The sequence below is a fragment of the Ascaphus truei genome, chromosome 5 (genome assembly GCF_040206685.1).
Source record: "Ascaphus truei isolate aAscTru1 chromosome 5, aAscTru1.hap1, whole genome shotgun sequence".
NCBI lineage: Eukaryota > Metazoa > Chordata > Amphibia > Anura > Ascaphidae > Ascaphus > Ascaphus truei.
Genome location: NC_134487.1, coordinates 1,330,503 through 1,347,648, shown reverse-complemented (window position 1 = coordinate 1,347,648; position 17,146 = coordinate 1,330,503). Strand labels below are relative to the sequence as shown.

Genomic DNA, 17,146 nt, shown 5'->3' with positions numbered 1-17,146 from the left:
TACGATATGGGAGAGAGAGACACGCTATGGGAGAGAGAGAGACGATATGGAGAGAGAGACACGATATGGGAGAGAGAGACACGATATGGGGAGAGAGAGACACGATATGGAGAGAGAGAAAGACACGATATGGGAGAGAGAGACTCGATATGGAGAGAGAGAGAACACTATATGGGAGAGAGAGAGACACGATATGGAGAGAAGAGAGACACGATATGGAGAGAGAGACACGATATGGAGAGAGAGACAGATGAGAGAGAGACACGATATGGGAGAGAGAGACACGATATGGAGACGAGAGAGACACGATATGGGAGAGAGAGACACGATATGGGAGAGAGAAGGACACGATATGGAGAGAGAAGAGACACGATATGGAGAGAGAGAGACACGATATGGGAGAGAGAGAGACACGATATGGGAGAGAGAGAGACACGATATGGGAGAGAGAGACACGATATGGGAGAGAGAGACACGATATGGGAGAGAGAGACACGATATGGGAGAGAGAGACACGATATGGGAGAGAGAGACACGATATGGAGAAGAGAGAGACACGATATGGGAGAGAGAGGACACGATATGGGAGAGAGAGACACGATATGGGAGAGAGAGAGACACGATATGGGAGAGAGAGACACGATATGGGAGAGAGAGACACGATATGGGAGAGAGAGACACGATATGGGAGAGAGAGACACGATATGGGAGAGAGAGACACGATATGGGAGAGAGAGACACGATATGGGAGAGAGAGAGACACGATATGGGAGAGAGAGAGACACGATATGGGAGAGAGAGACACGATATGGAGAGAGAGAGACACGATATGGGAAGAGAGAGACACGATATGGAGAGAGAGACACGATATGGGAGAGAGAGACACGATATGGAGAGAGAGACACGATATGGAGAGAGAGACACGATATGGGAGAGAGAGACACGATATGGGAGAGAGAGACACGATATGGAGAGAGAGACACGATATGGGAGAGAGAGAGACACGATATGGGAGAGAGAGACACGATATGGGAGAGAGAGACACGATATGGGAGAGAGAGACACGATATGGAGAGACCTGAGAGAGACACGATATGGGAGAGAGAGAGACACGATATGGGAGAGACGAGAGACACGATATGGGAGAGAGAGACACGATATGGGGAGAGAGAGACACGATATGTGAGAGAGAGACACGATATGGGAGAGAGAGACACGATATGGGAGAGAGAGAGACACGATATGGGAGAGAGAGAGACACGATATGGGAGAGAGAGACACGATATGGAGAGAGAGACACGATATGGGAGAGAGAGACACGATATGGGAGAGAGAGACACGATATGGGAGAGAGAGAGACACGATATGGAGAGAGAGACACGATATGGGAGAGAGAGACACGATATGGGAGAGAGAGACACGATATGGGAGAGAGAGACACGATATGGGAGAGAGAGACACGATATGGGAGAGAGAGACACGATATGGGAGAGAGAGACACGATATGGGAGAGAGAGACACGATATGGGAGAGAGAGACACGATATGGGAGAGAGAGACACGATATGGGAGAGAGAGACACGATATGGGAGAGAGAGACACGATATGGGAGAGAGAGACACGATATGGGAGAGAGAGACACGATATGGGAGAGAGAGACACGATATGGAGAGAGAGACACGATATGGGAGAGAGAGACACGATATGGGAGAGAGAGACACGATATGGGAGAGAGAGAGACACGATATGGGAGAGAGAGACACGATATGGGAGAGAGAGACACGATATGGGAGAGAGAGACACGATATGGGAGAGAGAGACACGATATGGGAGAGAGAGACACGATATGGGAGAGAGAGAGACACGATATGGGAGAGAGAGAGACACGATATGGGAGAGAGAGACACGATATGGGAGAGAGAGACACGATATGGGAGAGAGAGACACGATATGGGAGAGAGAGAAAGACACGATATGGGAGAGAGAGAGACACGATATGGGAGAGAGAGAGACACGATATGGGAGAGAGAGACACGATATGGGAGAGAGAGACACGATATGGAGAGAGAGAGACACGATATGGGAGAGAGAGACACGATATGGGAGAGAGAGACACGATATGGGAGAGAGAGACACGATATGGGAGAGAGAGACACGATATGGAGAGAGAGAGACACGATATGGGAGAGAGAGAGACACGATATGGGAGAGAGAGACACGATATGGGAGAGAGACACGATATGGGAGAGAGAGACACGATATGGGAGAGAGAGACACGATATGGGAGAGAGAGAGACACGATATGGGAGAGAGAGACACGATATGGGAGAGAGAGACACGATATGGGAGAGAGAGAGACACGATATGGGAGAGAGAGACACGATATGAGAGAGAGAGACACGATATGGGAGAGAGAGAGACACGATATGGGAGAGAGAGACACGATATGGGAGAGAGAGACACGATATGGGAGAGAGAGACACGATATGGGAGAGAGAGACACGATATGGGAGAGAGAGACACGATATGGGAGAGAGAGACACGATATGGGAGAGAGAGACACGATATGGGAGAGAGAGACACGATATGGGAGAGAGAGACACGATATGGGAGAGAGAGACACGATATGGGAGAGAGAGACACGATATGGGAGAGAGAGACACGATATGGGAGAGAGAGACACGATATGAGAGAGAGAGACACGATATGGGAGAGAGAGACACGATATGGGAGAGAGAGACACGATATGGGAGAGAGAGAGACACGATATGGGAGAGAGAGACACGATATGGGAGAGAGAGAGACACGATATGGGAGAGAGAGAGACACGATATGAGAGAGAGAGACACGATATGGGAGAGAGAGACACGATATGGGAGAGAGAGACACGATATGGGGAGAGAGAGAGACACGATATGGGAGAGAGAGAGACACGATATGGGAGAGAGAGAGACACGATATGGGAGAGAGAGACACGATATGGGAGAGAGAGACACGATATGGGAGAGAGAGAGACACGATATGGGAGAGAGAGACACGATATGGGAGAGAGAGACACGATATGGAGAGAGAGAGACACGATATGGGAGAGAGAGACACGATATGGGAGAGAGAGACACGATATGGGAGAGAGAGACACGATATGGGAGAGAGAGACACGATATGGGAGAGAGAGACACGATATGGGAGAGAGAGACACGATATGGAGAGAGAGAAGACACGATATGGGAGAGAGAGAAGACACGATATGGGAGAGAGAGAGACACGATATGGGAGAGAGAGAGACACGATATGGGAGAGAGAGACACGATATGGGAGAGAGAGACACGATATGGAGAGAGAGACACGATATGGGAGAGAGAGACACGATATGGGAGAGAGAGAGACACGATATGGAGAGAGAGAGACACGATATGGGAGAGAGAGAGAGAGAGACACGATATGAGAGAGAGAGACACGATATGGGAGAGAGAGACACGATATGGGAGAGAGAGAGAGACACGATATGGAGAGAGAGAGACACGATATGGGAGAGAGAGACACGATATGGGAGAGAGAGAGAGACACGATATGAGAGAGAGAGACACGATATGGGAGAGAGAGAGAGACACGATATGAGAGAGAGAGACACGATATGGGAGAGAGAGAGACACGATATGGAGAGAGAGACACGATATGGGAGAGAGAGACACGATATGGGAGAGAGAGACACGATATGGGAGAGAGAGACACGATATGGGAGAGAGAGACACGATATGGGAGAGAGAGACACGATATGGGAGAGAGAGACACGATATGGGAGAGAGAGACACGATATGGGAGAGAGAGACACGATATGGGAGAGAGAGACACGATATGGGAGAGAGAGACACGATATGGGAGAGAGAGACACGATATGGGAGAGAGAGAGACACGATATGGGAGAGAGAGACACGATATGGGAGAGAGAGACACGATATGGGAGAGAGAGACACGATATGGGAGAGAGAGACACGATATGGGAGAGAGAGACACGATATGGGAGAGAGAGACACGATATGGGAGAGAGAGACACGATATGAGAGAGAGAGACACGATATGGGAGAGAGAGACACGATATGGGAGAGAGACACGATATGGGAGAGAGAGACACGATATGGGAGAGAGAGACACGATATGAGAGAAAGAGACACGATATGGGAGAGAGAGACACGATATGGGAGAGAGACACGATATGGGAGAGAGAGACACGATATGGGAGAGAGAGACACGATATGGGAGAGAGAGAGACACGATATGGGAGAGAGAGACACGATATGGGAGAGAGAGACACGATATGGGAGAGAGAGAGACACGATATGGGAGAGAGAGATACGATATGGGAGAGAGAGACACGATATGGGAGAGAGAGAGACACGATATGGGAGAGAGAGATACGATATGGGAGAGAGAGACACGATATGGGAGAGAGAGACACGATATGGGAGAGAGAGACACGATATGGGAGAGAGAGACACGATATGGGAGAGAGAGACACGATATGGGAGAGAGAGACACGATATGGGAGAGAGAGACACGATATGGGAGAGAGAGACACGATATGTGAGAGAGAGACACGATATGGGAGAGAGAGACACGATATGGGAGAGAGAGAGACACGATATGGGAGACAGAGAGACACGATATGGGAGAGAGAGACACGATATGGGAGAGAGACACGATATGGGAGAGAGAGACACGATATGGGAGAGAGAGACACGATATGGAGAGAGAGAGACACGATATGGGAGAGAGACACGATATGGGAGAGAGAGACACGATATGGGAGAGAGAGACACGATATGGGAGAGAGAGACACGATATGGGAGAGAGAGACACGATATGGGAGAGAGAGACACGATATGGGAGAGAGAGACACGATATGGGAGAGAGAGACACGATATGGAGAGAGAGACACGATATGGGAGAGAGAGACACGATATGGGTGAGAGAGACACGATATGGAGAGAGAGACACGATATGGGTGAGAGAGACACGATATGGGAGAGAGAGACACGATATGGGAGAGAGAGAGACGATATGGAGAGAGACACGATATGGGAGAGAGAGACACAATATGGGAGAGAGAGAGACACGATATGGGAGAGAGAGAGACACGATATGAGAGAGAGAGACACGATATGGGAGAGAGAGACACGATATGGGAGAGAGAGACACGATATGGGGAGAGAGAGACACGATATGGGAGAGAGAGACACGATATGGGAGAGAGAGAGACACGATATGGGAGAGAGAGAGACACGATATGAGAGAGAGAGACACGATATGGGAGAGAGAGACACGATATGGGAGAGAGAGACACGATATGGGAGAGAGAGAAAGACACGATATGGGAGAGAGAGAGACACGATATGGGAGAGAGAGAGACACGATATGGGAGAGAGAGACACGATATGGGAGAGAGAGACACGATATGGGAGAGAGAGAGACACGATATGGGAGAGAGAGACACGATATGGGAGAGAGAGACACGATATGGGAGAGAGAGACACGATATGGGAGAGAGACACGATATGGGAGACAGACACGATATGGGAGAGAGAGACACGATATGGGAGAGAGAGACACGATATGGGAGAGAGAGACACGAAATGGGAGAGAGAGACACGATATGGGAAAGAGAGACACGATATGGGAGAGAGAGACACGATATGAGAGAAAGAGACACGATATGGGAGAGAGAGAGACACGCTATGGGAGAGAGAGAGACGATATGGGAGAGAGAGACACGATATGGGAGAGAGAGACACGATATGGGAGAGAGAGACACGATATGGGAGAGAGAGACACGATATGGGAGAGAGAGACACGATATGGGAGAGAGAGACACGATATGGGAGAGAGAGACACGATATGGGAGAGAGAGACACGATATGGGAGAGAGAGACAAGATATGGGAGAGAGAGACACGATATGGGAGAGAGAGACACGATATGGGAGAGAGAGACACGATATGGGAGAGAGAGACACGATATGGGAGAGAGAGACACGATATGGGAGAGAGAGACACGATATGGGAGAGAGAGAGACACGATATGGGAGAGAGAGACACGATATGGGAGAGAGAGAGACACGATATGGGAGAGAGAGAGACACGATATGAGAGAGAGAGACACGATATGGGAGAGAGAGACACGATATGGGAGAGAGAGACACGATATGGGAGAGAGAGAAAGACACGATATGGGAGAGAGAGAGACACGATATGGGAGAGAGAGAGACACGATATGGGAGAGAGAGACACGATATGGGAGAGAGAGACACGATATGGGAGAGAGAGAGACACGATATGGGAGAGAGAGACACGATATGGGAGAGAGAGACACGATATGGGAGAGAGAGAGACACGATATGGGAGAGAGAGACACGATATGGGAGAGAGAGACACGATATGGGAGAGAGAGACACGATATGGGAGAGAGAGACACGATATGGGTGAGAGAGACACGATATGGGAGAGAGAGACACGATATGGGAGAGAGAGAAAGACACGATATGGGAGAGAGAGAAAGACACGATATGGGAGAGAGAGAGACACGATATGGGAGAGAGAGAGACACGATATGGGAGAGAGAGACACGATATGGGAGAGAGAGACACGATATGGGAGAGACACGATATGGGAGAGAAAGACACGATATGGGAGAGAGAGAGACACGATATGAGAGAGAGAGACACGATATGGGAGAGAGAGAGAGAGAGACACGATATGAGAGAGAGAGACACGATATGGGAGAGAGAGACACGATATGGGAGAGAGAGAGAGACACGATATGAGAGAGAGAGACACGATATGGGAGAGAGAGACACGATATGGGAGAGAGAGAGAGACACGATATGAGAGAGAGAGACACGATATGGGAGAGAGAGAGAGACACGATATGGGAGAGAGAGAGAGACACGATATGAGAGAGAGAGACACGATATGGAGAGAGAGAGACACGATATGGGAGAGAGAGACACGATATGGGAGAGAGAGACACGATATGGGAGAGAGAGACACGATATGGGAGAGAGAGACACGATATGGGAGAGAGAGACACGATATGGGAGAGAGAGACACGATATGGGAGAGAGAGACACGATATGGGAGAGAGAGACACGATATGGGAGAGAGAGACACGATATGGGAGAGAGAGACACGATATGGGAGAGAGAGACACGATATGGGAGAGAGAGAGACACGATATGGGAGAGAGAGACACGATATGGGAGAGAGAGACACGATATGGGAGAGAGAGACACGATATGGGAGAGAGAGACACGATATGGGAGAGAGAGACACGATATGGGAGAGAGAGACACGATATGGGAAAGAGAGACACGATATGGGAGAGAGAGACACGATATGAGAGAAAGAGACACGATATGGGAGAGAGAGAGACACGCTATGGGAGAGAGAGAGACGATATGGGAGAGAGAGACACGATATGGGAGAGAGAGACACGATATGGGAGAGAGAGACACGATATGGGAGAGAGAGAAAGACACGATATGGGAGAGAGAGACACGATATGGGAGAGAGAGACACGATATGGGAGAGAGAGACACGATATGGGAGAGAGAGACACGATATGGGAGAGAGAGACACGATATGGGAGAGAGAGACACGATATGGGAGAGAGAGAGACACGATATGGGAGAGAGAGACACAATATGGGAGAGAGAGAGACACGATATGGGAGAGAGAGACACGATATGGGAGAGAGAGACACGATATGGGAGAGAGAGACACGATATGGGAGAGAGAGACACGATATGGGAGAGAGAGACACGATATGGGAGAGAGAGAGACACGATATGGGAGAGAGAGAGACACGATATGGGAGAGAGAGACACGATATGGGAGAGAGACACGATATGGGAGAGAGAGACACGATATGGGAGAGAGAGACACGATATGGGAGAGAGAGAGACACGATATGGGAGAGAGACACGATATGGGAGAGAGAGACACGATATGGGAGAGAGAGACACGATATGGGAGAGAGAGAGACACGATATGGGAGAGAGACACGATATGGGAGAGAGACACGATATGGGAGAGAGAGACACGATATGGGAGAGAGAGACACGATATGGGAGAGAGAGACACGATATGGGAGAGAGAGACACGATATGGGAGAGAGAGACACGATATGGGAGAGAGAGACACGATATGGGTGAGAGAGACACGATATGGGAGAGAGAGACACGATATGGGAGAGAGAGAGACACGATATGGGAGAGAGAGACACGATATGGGAGAGAGAGTCACGATATGGGAGAGAGAGTCACGATATGGGAGAGAGAGACACGATATGGGAGAGAGAGACACGATATGGGAGAGAGAGACACGATATGGGAGAGAGAGAGACACGATATGGGAGAGAGAGACACGATATGGGAGAGAGAGACACGATATGGGAGAGAGAGACACGATATGGGAGAGAGAGAGAGACACGATATGAGAGAGAGAGACACGATATGGGAGAGAGAGACACGATATGGGAGAGAGAGACACGATATGGGAGAGAGAGAGACATGATATGGGAGAGAGAGACACGATATGGGAGAGAGAGTCACGATATGGGAGAGAGAGACACGATATGGGAGAGAGAGACACGATATGGGAGAGAGAGACACGATATGGGAGAGAGAGACACGATATGGGAGAGAGAGAGACACGATATGGGAGAGAGAGAGACACGATATGGGAGAGAGAGACACGATATGGGAGAGAGACACGATATGGGAGAGAGAGACACGATATGGGAGAGAGAGACACGATATGGGAGAGAGAGAGACACGATATGGGAGAGAGAGACACGATATGGGAGAGAGAGACACGATATGGGAGAGAGAGAGACACGATATGGGAGAGAGAGATACGATATGGGAGAGAGAGACACGATATGGGAGAGAGAGAGACACGATATGGGAGAGAGAGATACGATATGGGAGAGAGAGACACGATATGGGAGAGAGAGACACGATATGGGAGAGAGAGACACGATATGGGAGAGAGAGACACGATATGGGAGAGAGAGACACGATATGGGAGAGAGAGACACGATATGGGAGAGAGAGACACGATATGGGAGAGAGAGACACGATATGTGAGAGAGAGACACGATATGGGAGAGAGAGAGACACGATATGGGAGACAGAGAGACACGATATGGGAGACAGAGAGACACGATATGGGAGAGAGAGACACGATATGGGAGAGAGACACGATATGGGAGAGAGAGACACGATATGGGAGAGAGAGACACGATATGGGAGAGAGAGAGACACGATATGGGAGAGAGACACGATATGGGAGAGAGAGACACGATATGGGAGAGAGAGACACGATATGGGAGAGAGAGACACGATATGGGAGAGAGAGACACGATATGGGAGAGAGAGACACGATATGGGAGAGAGAGACACGATATGGGAGAGAGAGACACGATATGGGAGAGAGAGACACGATATAGGAGAGAGAGACACGATATGGGAGAGAGAGAGACACGATATGGGAGAGAGACACGATATGGGAGAGAGACACGATATGGGAGAGAGAGACACGATATGGGAGAGAGAGAGACACGATATGGGAGAGAGAGACACGATATGGGAGAGAGAGACACGATATGGGAGAGAGAGACACGATATGGGAGAGAGAGAGACACGATATGGGAGAGAGACACGATATGGGAGAGAGAGACACGATATGGGAGAGAGAGACACGATATGGGAGAGAGAGAGACACGATATGGGAGAGAGAGATACGATATGGGAGAGAGAGACACGATATGGGAGAGAGAGACACGATATGGGAGAGAGAGACACGATATGGGAGAGAGAGACACGATATGGGAGAGAGAGAGAGACACGATATGGGAGAGAGAGACACGATATGGGAGAGAGAGACACGATATGGGAGAGAGAGACACGATATGAGAGAAAGAGACACGATATGGGAGAGAGAGACACGATATGGGAGAGAGAGACACGATATGGGAGAGAGAGAGACACGATATGGGAGAGAGAGACACGATATGGGAGAGAGAGACACAATATGGGAGAGAGAGAGACGATATGGGAGAGAGAGAGACGATATGGGAGAGAGAGACACGATATGGGAGAGAGAGACACGATATGGGAGAGAGAGACAAGATATGGGAGAGAGAGACACGATATGGGAGAGAGAGACACGATATGGGAGAGAGAGACACGCTATGGGAGAGAGAGACACGATATGGGAGAGAGAGAGACACGATATGGGAGAGAGAGAGACACGATATGGGAGAGAGGGACACGATATGGGAGAGAGAGACACGATATGGGAGAGAGAGAGACGATATGGGAGAGAGAGAGACGATATGGGAGAGAGAGACACGATATGGGAGAGAGAGACACGATATGGGAGAGAGAGACAAGATATGGGAGAGAGAGACACGATATGGGAGAGAGAGACACGATATGGGAGAGAGAGACACGATATGGGAGAGAGAGACACGATATGGGAGAGAGAGACACGATATGGGAGAGAGAGACAAGATATGGGAGAGAGAGACACGATATGGGAGAGAGAGACACGATATGGGAGAGAGAGACACGATATGGGAGAGAGAGACACGATATGGGAGAGAGAGACATTACAATGGATGTCAGGTGATGGAAAATGAGTTTGTGTAATATGTTGATAATGAGCAGCTGTCGGGTAATGATAATGGGCGGGCGTCGGGTAATGATAATGAGCGGGTGTCGGGTAATGATAATGAGCGGGTGTCGGGTAATGATAATGAGCGGGTGTCAGGTAATGATAATGAGCGGGTGTCAGGTAATGATAATGAGCGGGTGTCAGGTAATGATAATGAGCGGGTGTCAGGTAATGATAATGAGCGGGTGTCAGGTAATGATAATGAGCGGGTGTCAGGTAATGATAATGAGCGGGTGTCAGGTAATGATAATGAGCGGGTGTCGGGTAATGATAATGAGCGGGTGTCGGGTAATGATAATGAGCGGGTGTCGGGTAATGATAACGAGCGGGCGTCGGGTAATGATAATGGGTGGGCGTCGGGTAATGATAATGAGCGGGTGTCGGGTAATGATAATGAGCGGGTGTCAGGTAATGATAATGAGCGGGCGTCGGGTAATGATAATGAGAGGGTGTCAGGTAATGATAACGAGCGGGCGTCGGGTAATGATAATGGGTGGGCGTCGGGTAATGATAATGAGCGGGTGTCGGGTAATGATAATGAGCGGGTGTCAGGTAATGATAATGAGCGGGTGTCGGGTAATGATAATGAGCGGGTGTCGGGTAATGATAACGAGCGGGTGTTGGGTAATGATAATGAGCGGGTGTTGGGTAATGATAATGAGAGGGTGTCAGGGGTAATGATAATGGGTGGGCGTCGGGTAATGATAATGAGCGGGTGTCGGGTAATGATAATGAGCGGGTGTCAGGTAATGATAATGAGCGGGTGTCGGGTAATGATAATGAGCGGGTGTCGGGTAATGATAACGAGCGGGTGTTGGGTAATGATAATGAGCGGGTGTTGGGTAATGATAATGAGAGGGTGTCAGGTAATGATAATGAGCGGGTGTCTATCTTTCTGCACCCCAAATTTACCCCCAAATCCTTGAGATTGATCTGAGAACTGAGCAGGGAAGGGGGAGGAGGGATACTCTTCTCTAACTAGGAATGTAGTGTAAAACTCGAGGTGCCACCTGAAGATCAGCGGGGGATAGGTGTGAGAGGGAACAGGGGTCCTGTTTGTTAGTGCACACTCCAAACGGTAAAGAAGGGGACTTATAGGCCAACAACATCACATTAGGATATAACCATATTAGTGGTATACAGATTATCCGCATGGGTAGAGTTAAGGCCTAACCAGGAGCAATATTAGGCTGATGAGGGCTAATACCAAATTGTGAGACCTGACAATGAATTGAGTAAAAGAAAATAGAGAGTAACCCTGCTCAACAAGTGAGTGGCACACAAGTGAGTGGCACACAAGGGGGGCCACACAGGTGCTGCAACAGCAAGATTGGAGAGACACTGGGAAGAGGTCACAGCGAAAGATCTCGCTAGTGGAGCACACACCGTGGGGGTAGAGCACTAATATGGTTATATCCTAAAGTGATGTTTTTGGCCTATAAGACACTTGCTTTACCTTTTAGAGTGTGCACTAACGAAGCGGGTCCCTGTCCCTCACTACCTGTTCCCTCGCTGAGTGATGTGAGAAGACAGACATGACAGAGAACAAGTTCCCTCGCTGAGTGATGTGAGAAGACAGACATGACAGAGAACAAGAGACAGACACGACAGAGAACAAGAGACAGACACGACAGAGAACAAGAGACAGACACGACAGAGAACAAGAGACAGACACGACAGAGAACAAGAGACAGACACGACAGAGAACAAGAGACAGACATGACAGAGAACAAGAGACAGACATGACAGAGAACAAGAGACAGACACGACAGAGAACAAGAGACAGAGAACAAGAGACAGACACGACAGAGAACAAGAGACAGACATGACAGAGAACAAGAGACAGACATGACAGAGAACAAGAGACAGACATGACAAAGAACAAGAGACAGAGATGACAGAGAACAAGAGACAGAGATGACAGAGAACAAGAGACAGACATGACAGAGAACAAGAGACAGACATGACAGAGAACAAGAGACAGACATGACAGAGAACAAGAGACAGAGATGACAGAGAACAAGAGATAGACATGACAGAGAACAAGAGACAGACACGACAGAGAACAAGAGACAGACATGACAGAGAATAAGAGACGGACATGACAGAGAACAAGAGACAGACATGACAGAGAACAAGAGACAGACATGAGGCGAGAGAGAAAAATACATGCACATAGACAGACAAAAAAGAGACATTATAATGAATGTCAGGTGACGATAATGAGTTGTGAGTCGGGGATAATGAGTGGAAGCAAGATGACATGATAACGAGTGGGTGTCAGGTGATGAGAGTGAGTGGGTGTTACGTGATGGGAGCGAGTGGGTGTTAGGTGATTATAATGAGTAGGTGACAGATAGTGAGTGGGTGTTAGGTGATGGGAGCGTGTGGGTGTTAGGTGATTATATTGAGTAGGTGACAGATAGTGAGTGGGTGTTAGGTGATGGGAGCGAGTGGGTGAGATAGTGAGTGGGTGTCAGGTGATGAGAGTGAGTGGGTGTTAGGTGATTATATTGAGTAGGTGACAGATAGTGAGTGGGTGTTAGGTGATGGGAGCGAGTGGGTGACAGATAGTGAGTGGGTTTCAGGTGATGGATAGTGTGAGTGAGAGTTAGGAAATTGATAGAGTGAGTGGCAGGTGATGGGAGTGAGTGAGAGTCAGAGTGGGGTCCTGCACTTACCTTGCTGGGAGGAATGCTGCTGTAACTGAGCCTTATACTCAAATCCAACGGCCGACTGCAGGAGAAACAGAGCAATACAGAGTGACACAGAGGGACACACAGAGGGACACACACTCAAACAGAGGGACACACACACACACACACAGAGGGACACACACACACACACACACACACACAGAGGGACACACGCACACAGAGTGACAGAGGGGGAGAAAGTGACACACATATACATACTCTAATCATCCTACACCTACTATATAACTGTCCTGTACCTATCACTCCTCTATTACAGGGACCCTCCCCCTATATCTGTCCTGTACCTATCTCTCCTCTATTACAGGGACCCTCCCCTATAACTGTCCTGTACCTATCTCTCCTCTATTACAGGACCCTCCCCCTATAACTGTCCTGTACCTATCTCTCCTCTATTACAGGGACTCCTCCCCCTATAACTGTCCTGTACCTATCTCTCCTCTATTACAGGGACCCTCCCCCTATAACTGTCCTGTACCTATCTCTCCTCTATTACAGGGACCCCTCCCCCTATAACTGTCCTGTACCTATCTCTCCTCTATTACAGGGACCCCACCTCCTATAACTGTCCTGTGCCTATCTCTCCTCTATTACAGGGACTCCTCCCCCTATAACTGTCCTGTACCTATCTCTCCTCTATTACAGGGACCCTCCCCCTATAACTGTCCTGTACCTATCTCTCCTCTATTACAGGGACCCTCCCCCTATAACTGTCCTGTACCAATCTCTCCTCTATTACAGGACCCCTCCCCCTATAACTGTCCTGTACCTATCTCTCCTCTATTACAGGGACCCCCCCTATAACAGTCCTGTACCTATCTCTCCTCTATTACAGGGACCCTCCCCTTATAACTGTCCTGAACCTATCTCTCCCCTATTACAGGGACCCCACCCCCTATAACTGTCCTGTACCTATCTCTCCTCTATTACAGGGACCCCTCCCCCTATAACTGTCCTGTACCTATCTCTCCTCTATTACAGGGCCCCTCCCCCTATAACTGTCCTGTACCTATCTCTCCTCTATTACAGGACCCCTCCCCCTATAACTGTCCTGTACCTATCTCTCCTCTATTACAGGGACCCCTCCCCTATAACTGTCCTGTACCTATCTCTCCTCTATTACAGGGACTCCTCCCCCTATAACTGTCCTGAGCCTATCTCTCCCCTATTACAGGGACCCCTCCCCCTATAACTGTCCTGTACCTATCTCTCCTCTATTACAGGGACCCCTCCCCCTATAACTGTCCTGTACCTATCTCTCCTCTATTACAGGACCCCTCCCCCTATAACTGTCCTGTACCTATCTCTCCTCTATTACAGGGACCTCTCCCCCTATATCTGTCCTGTACCAATCTCTCCTCTATTACAGGGGCCCCTCCCCTATAACTGTCCTGTGCCTATCTCTCCTCTATTACAGGGACCCTCCCCCTATAACTGTCCTGTACCTATCTCTCCTCTATTACAGGGACCCCTCCCCCTATAACTGTCCTGTACCTATCTCTCCTCTATTACAGGGACCCTCCCCCTATAACTGTCCTGTACCGATCACTCCTCTATTACAGGGACCCCTCCCCCTATAACTGTCCTGTACCTATCTCTCTCTATTACAGGGACCCCTCCCCCTATAACTGTCCTGTACCTATCTCTCCTCTATTACAGGGTCCCCTCCCCTTGTAACTGTCCTGTACCTATCTCTCCTCTATTACAGGGACCCCCCCCCCTATAACTGTCCTGTACCTATCTCTCCTCTATTACAGGGACCCCTCCCCCTATAACTGTCCTGTACCTATCTCTCCTCTATTACAGGGACCGCTCCCCCTATAACTGTCCTGTACCTATCACTCCTCTATTATAGGGACCCCTCCCTATAACTGTCCTGTACCCATCTCTCCTCTATTACAGGGACCCCTCCCCCTATAACTGTCCTGTACCTATCACTCCTCTATTACAGGGACCCCTCCCCCTATAACTGTACTGTACCTATCTCTTCTCTATTACAGACCCCCCCCCTATAACTGTCCTGTACCTATCTCTCCTCTATTACAGGGACCCTCCCCCTATATCTGTCCTGTACCAATCTCTCCTCTATTACAGGACCCTCCCCCTATAACTGTCCTGTACCTATCTCTCCTCTATTACAGGGACCCTCCCCTTATAACTGTCCTGAACCTATCTCTCCCCTATTACAGGGACCCCACCCCCTATAACTGTCCTGTACCTATCTCTCCTCTATTACAGGGACCCCTCCCCCTATAACTGTCCTGTACCTATCTCTCCTCTATTACAGGGACTCCTCCCCCTATAACTGTCCTGAACCTATCTCTCCCCTATTACAGGGACCCCTCCCCCTATAACTGTCCTGTACCTATCTCTCCTCTATTACAGGGACCCCTCCCCCTATAACTGTCCTGTACCTATCTCTCCTCTATTACAGGGACCCTCCCCCTATATCTGTCCTGTACCAATCTCTCCTCTATTACAGGACCCTCCCCCTATAACTGTCCTGTACCTATCTCTCCTCTATTACAGGGACCCTCCCCTTATAACTGTCCTGTACCTATCCCTCCTCTATTACAGGGACCCCTCCCCCTATAACTATCCTGTACCTATCTCTCCTCTATTACAGGGACCCCTCCCCCTATAACTGCCCTGTACCTACCCCTCCTCTATTACAGGGACCCCTCCCGCTATAACTGTCCTGTACCTATCTCTCCTCTATTACAGGGACCCCTCCCCCTATAACTGTCCTGTACCTATCTCTCCTCTATTACAGGGACTCCTCCCCCTATAACTGTCCTGTACCTATCTCTCCTCTATTACAGGGACCCTCCCCCTATAACTGTCCTGTACCTATCTCTCCTCTATTACAGGGACACCTCCCCCTATAACTGACCTGTACCTATCCCTCCTCTATTACAGGGACCCCTCCCCCTATAACTGTCCTGTACCTATCTCTCCCCTATTACAGGGACCCCTCCCCTTATAACTGTCCTGTACCTATCTCTCCTCTATTACAGGACCCCTCCCCCTATATCTGTCCAGTACCTATCTCTCCTCTATTACAGGGACCCCTCCCCCTATAACTGTCCTGTACCTATCTCTCCCCTATTACAGGGACCCCTCCCCTTATAACTGTCCTGTACCTATCTCTCCTCTATTACAGGACCCCTCCCCCTATATCTGTCCTGTACCTATCTCTCCTCTATTACAGGGACCCCTCCCCCTATAACTGTCCTGTACCTATCTCTCCTCTATTACAGGGACTCCTCCCCCTATAACTGTCCTGTACCTATCTCTCCTCTATTACAGGGACCCTCCCCCTATAACTGTCCTGTACCTATCTCTCCTCTATTACAGGGACACCTCCCCCTATAACTGACCTGTACCTATCCCTCCTCTATTACAGGGACCCCTCCCCCTATAACTGTCCTGTACCTATCTCTCCCCTATTACAGGGACCCCTCCCCTTATAACTGTCCTGTACCTATCTCTCCCCTATTACAGGGACCCCTCCCCTTATAACTGTCCTGTACCTATCTCTCCTCTATTACAGGACCCCTCCCCCTATATCTGTCCAGTACCTATCTCTCCTCTATTACAGGGACCTCTCCCCCTATATCTGTCCTGTACCAATCTCTCCTCTATTACAGGGGCCCCTCCCCTATAACTGTCCTGTGCCTATCTCTCCTCTATTACAGGGA

At 49.2% G+C, this 17,146-nt stretch overlaps 1 protein-coding gene across 1 annotated transcript in view; it reads right to left on the bottom strand.

Moving 5' to 3' along the window:
• LOC142494329 (uncharacterized) overlaps positions 1-17,146 on the bottom strand; it is a 194,946-nt gene that overhangs the window by 95,493 nt on the left and 82,307 nt on the right. Inside the window, exons 6-7 of the mRNA XM_075598888.1 lie at positions 13,413-13,467; positions 11,633-11,664 (exon numbers count right to left, since the gene is read on the bottom strand). Of these exons, the coding sequence (XP_075455003.1) occupies positions 11,633-11,664; positions 13,413-13,467 (87 nt within the window). The remainder of the gene's footprint in view (positions 1-11,632; positions 11,665-13,412; positions 13,468-17,146) is intronic.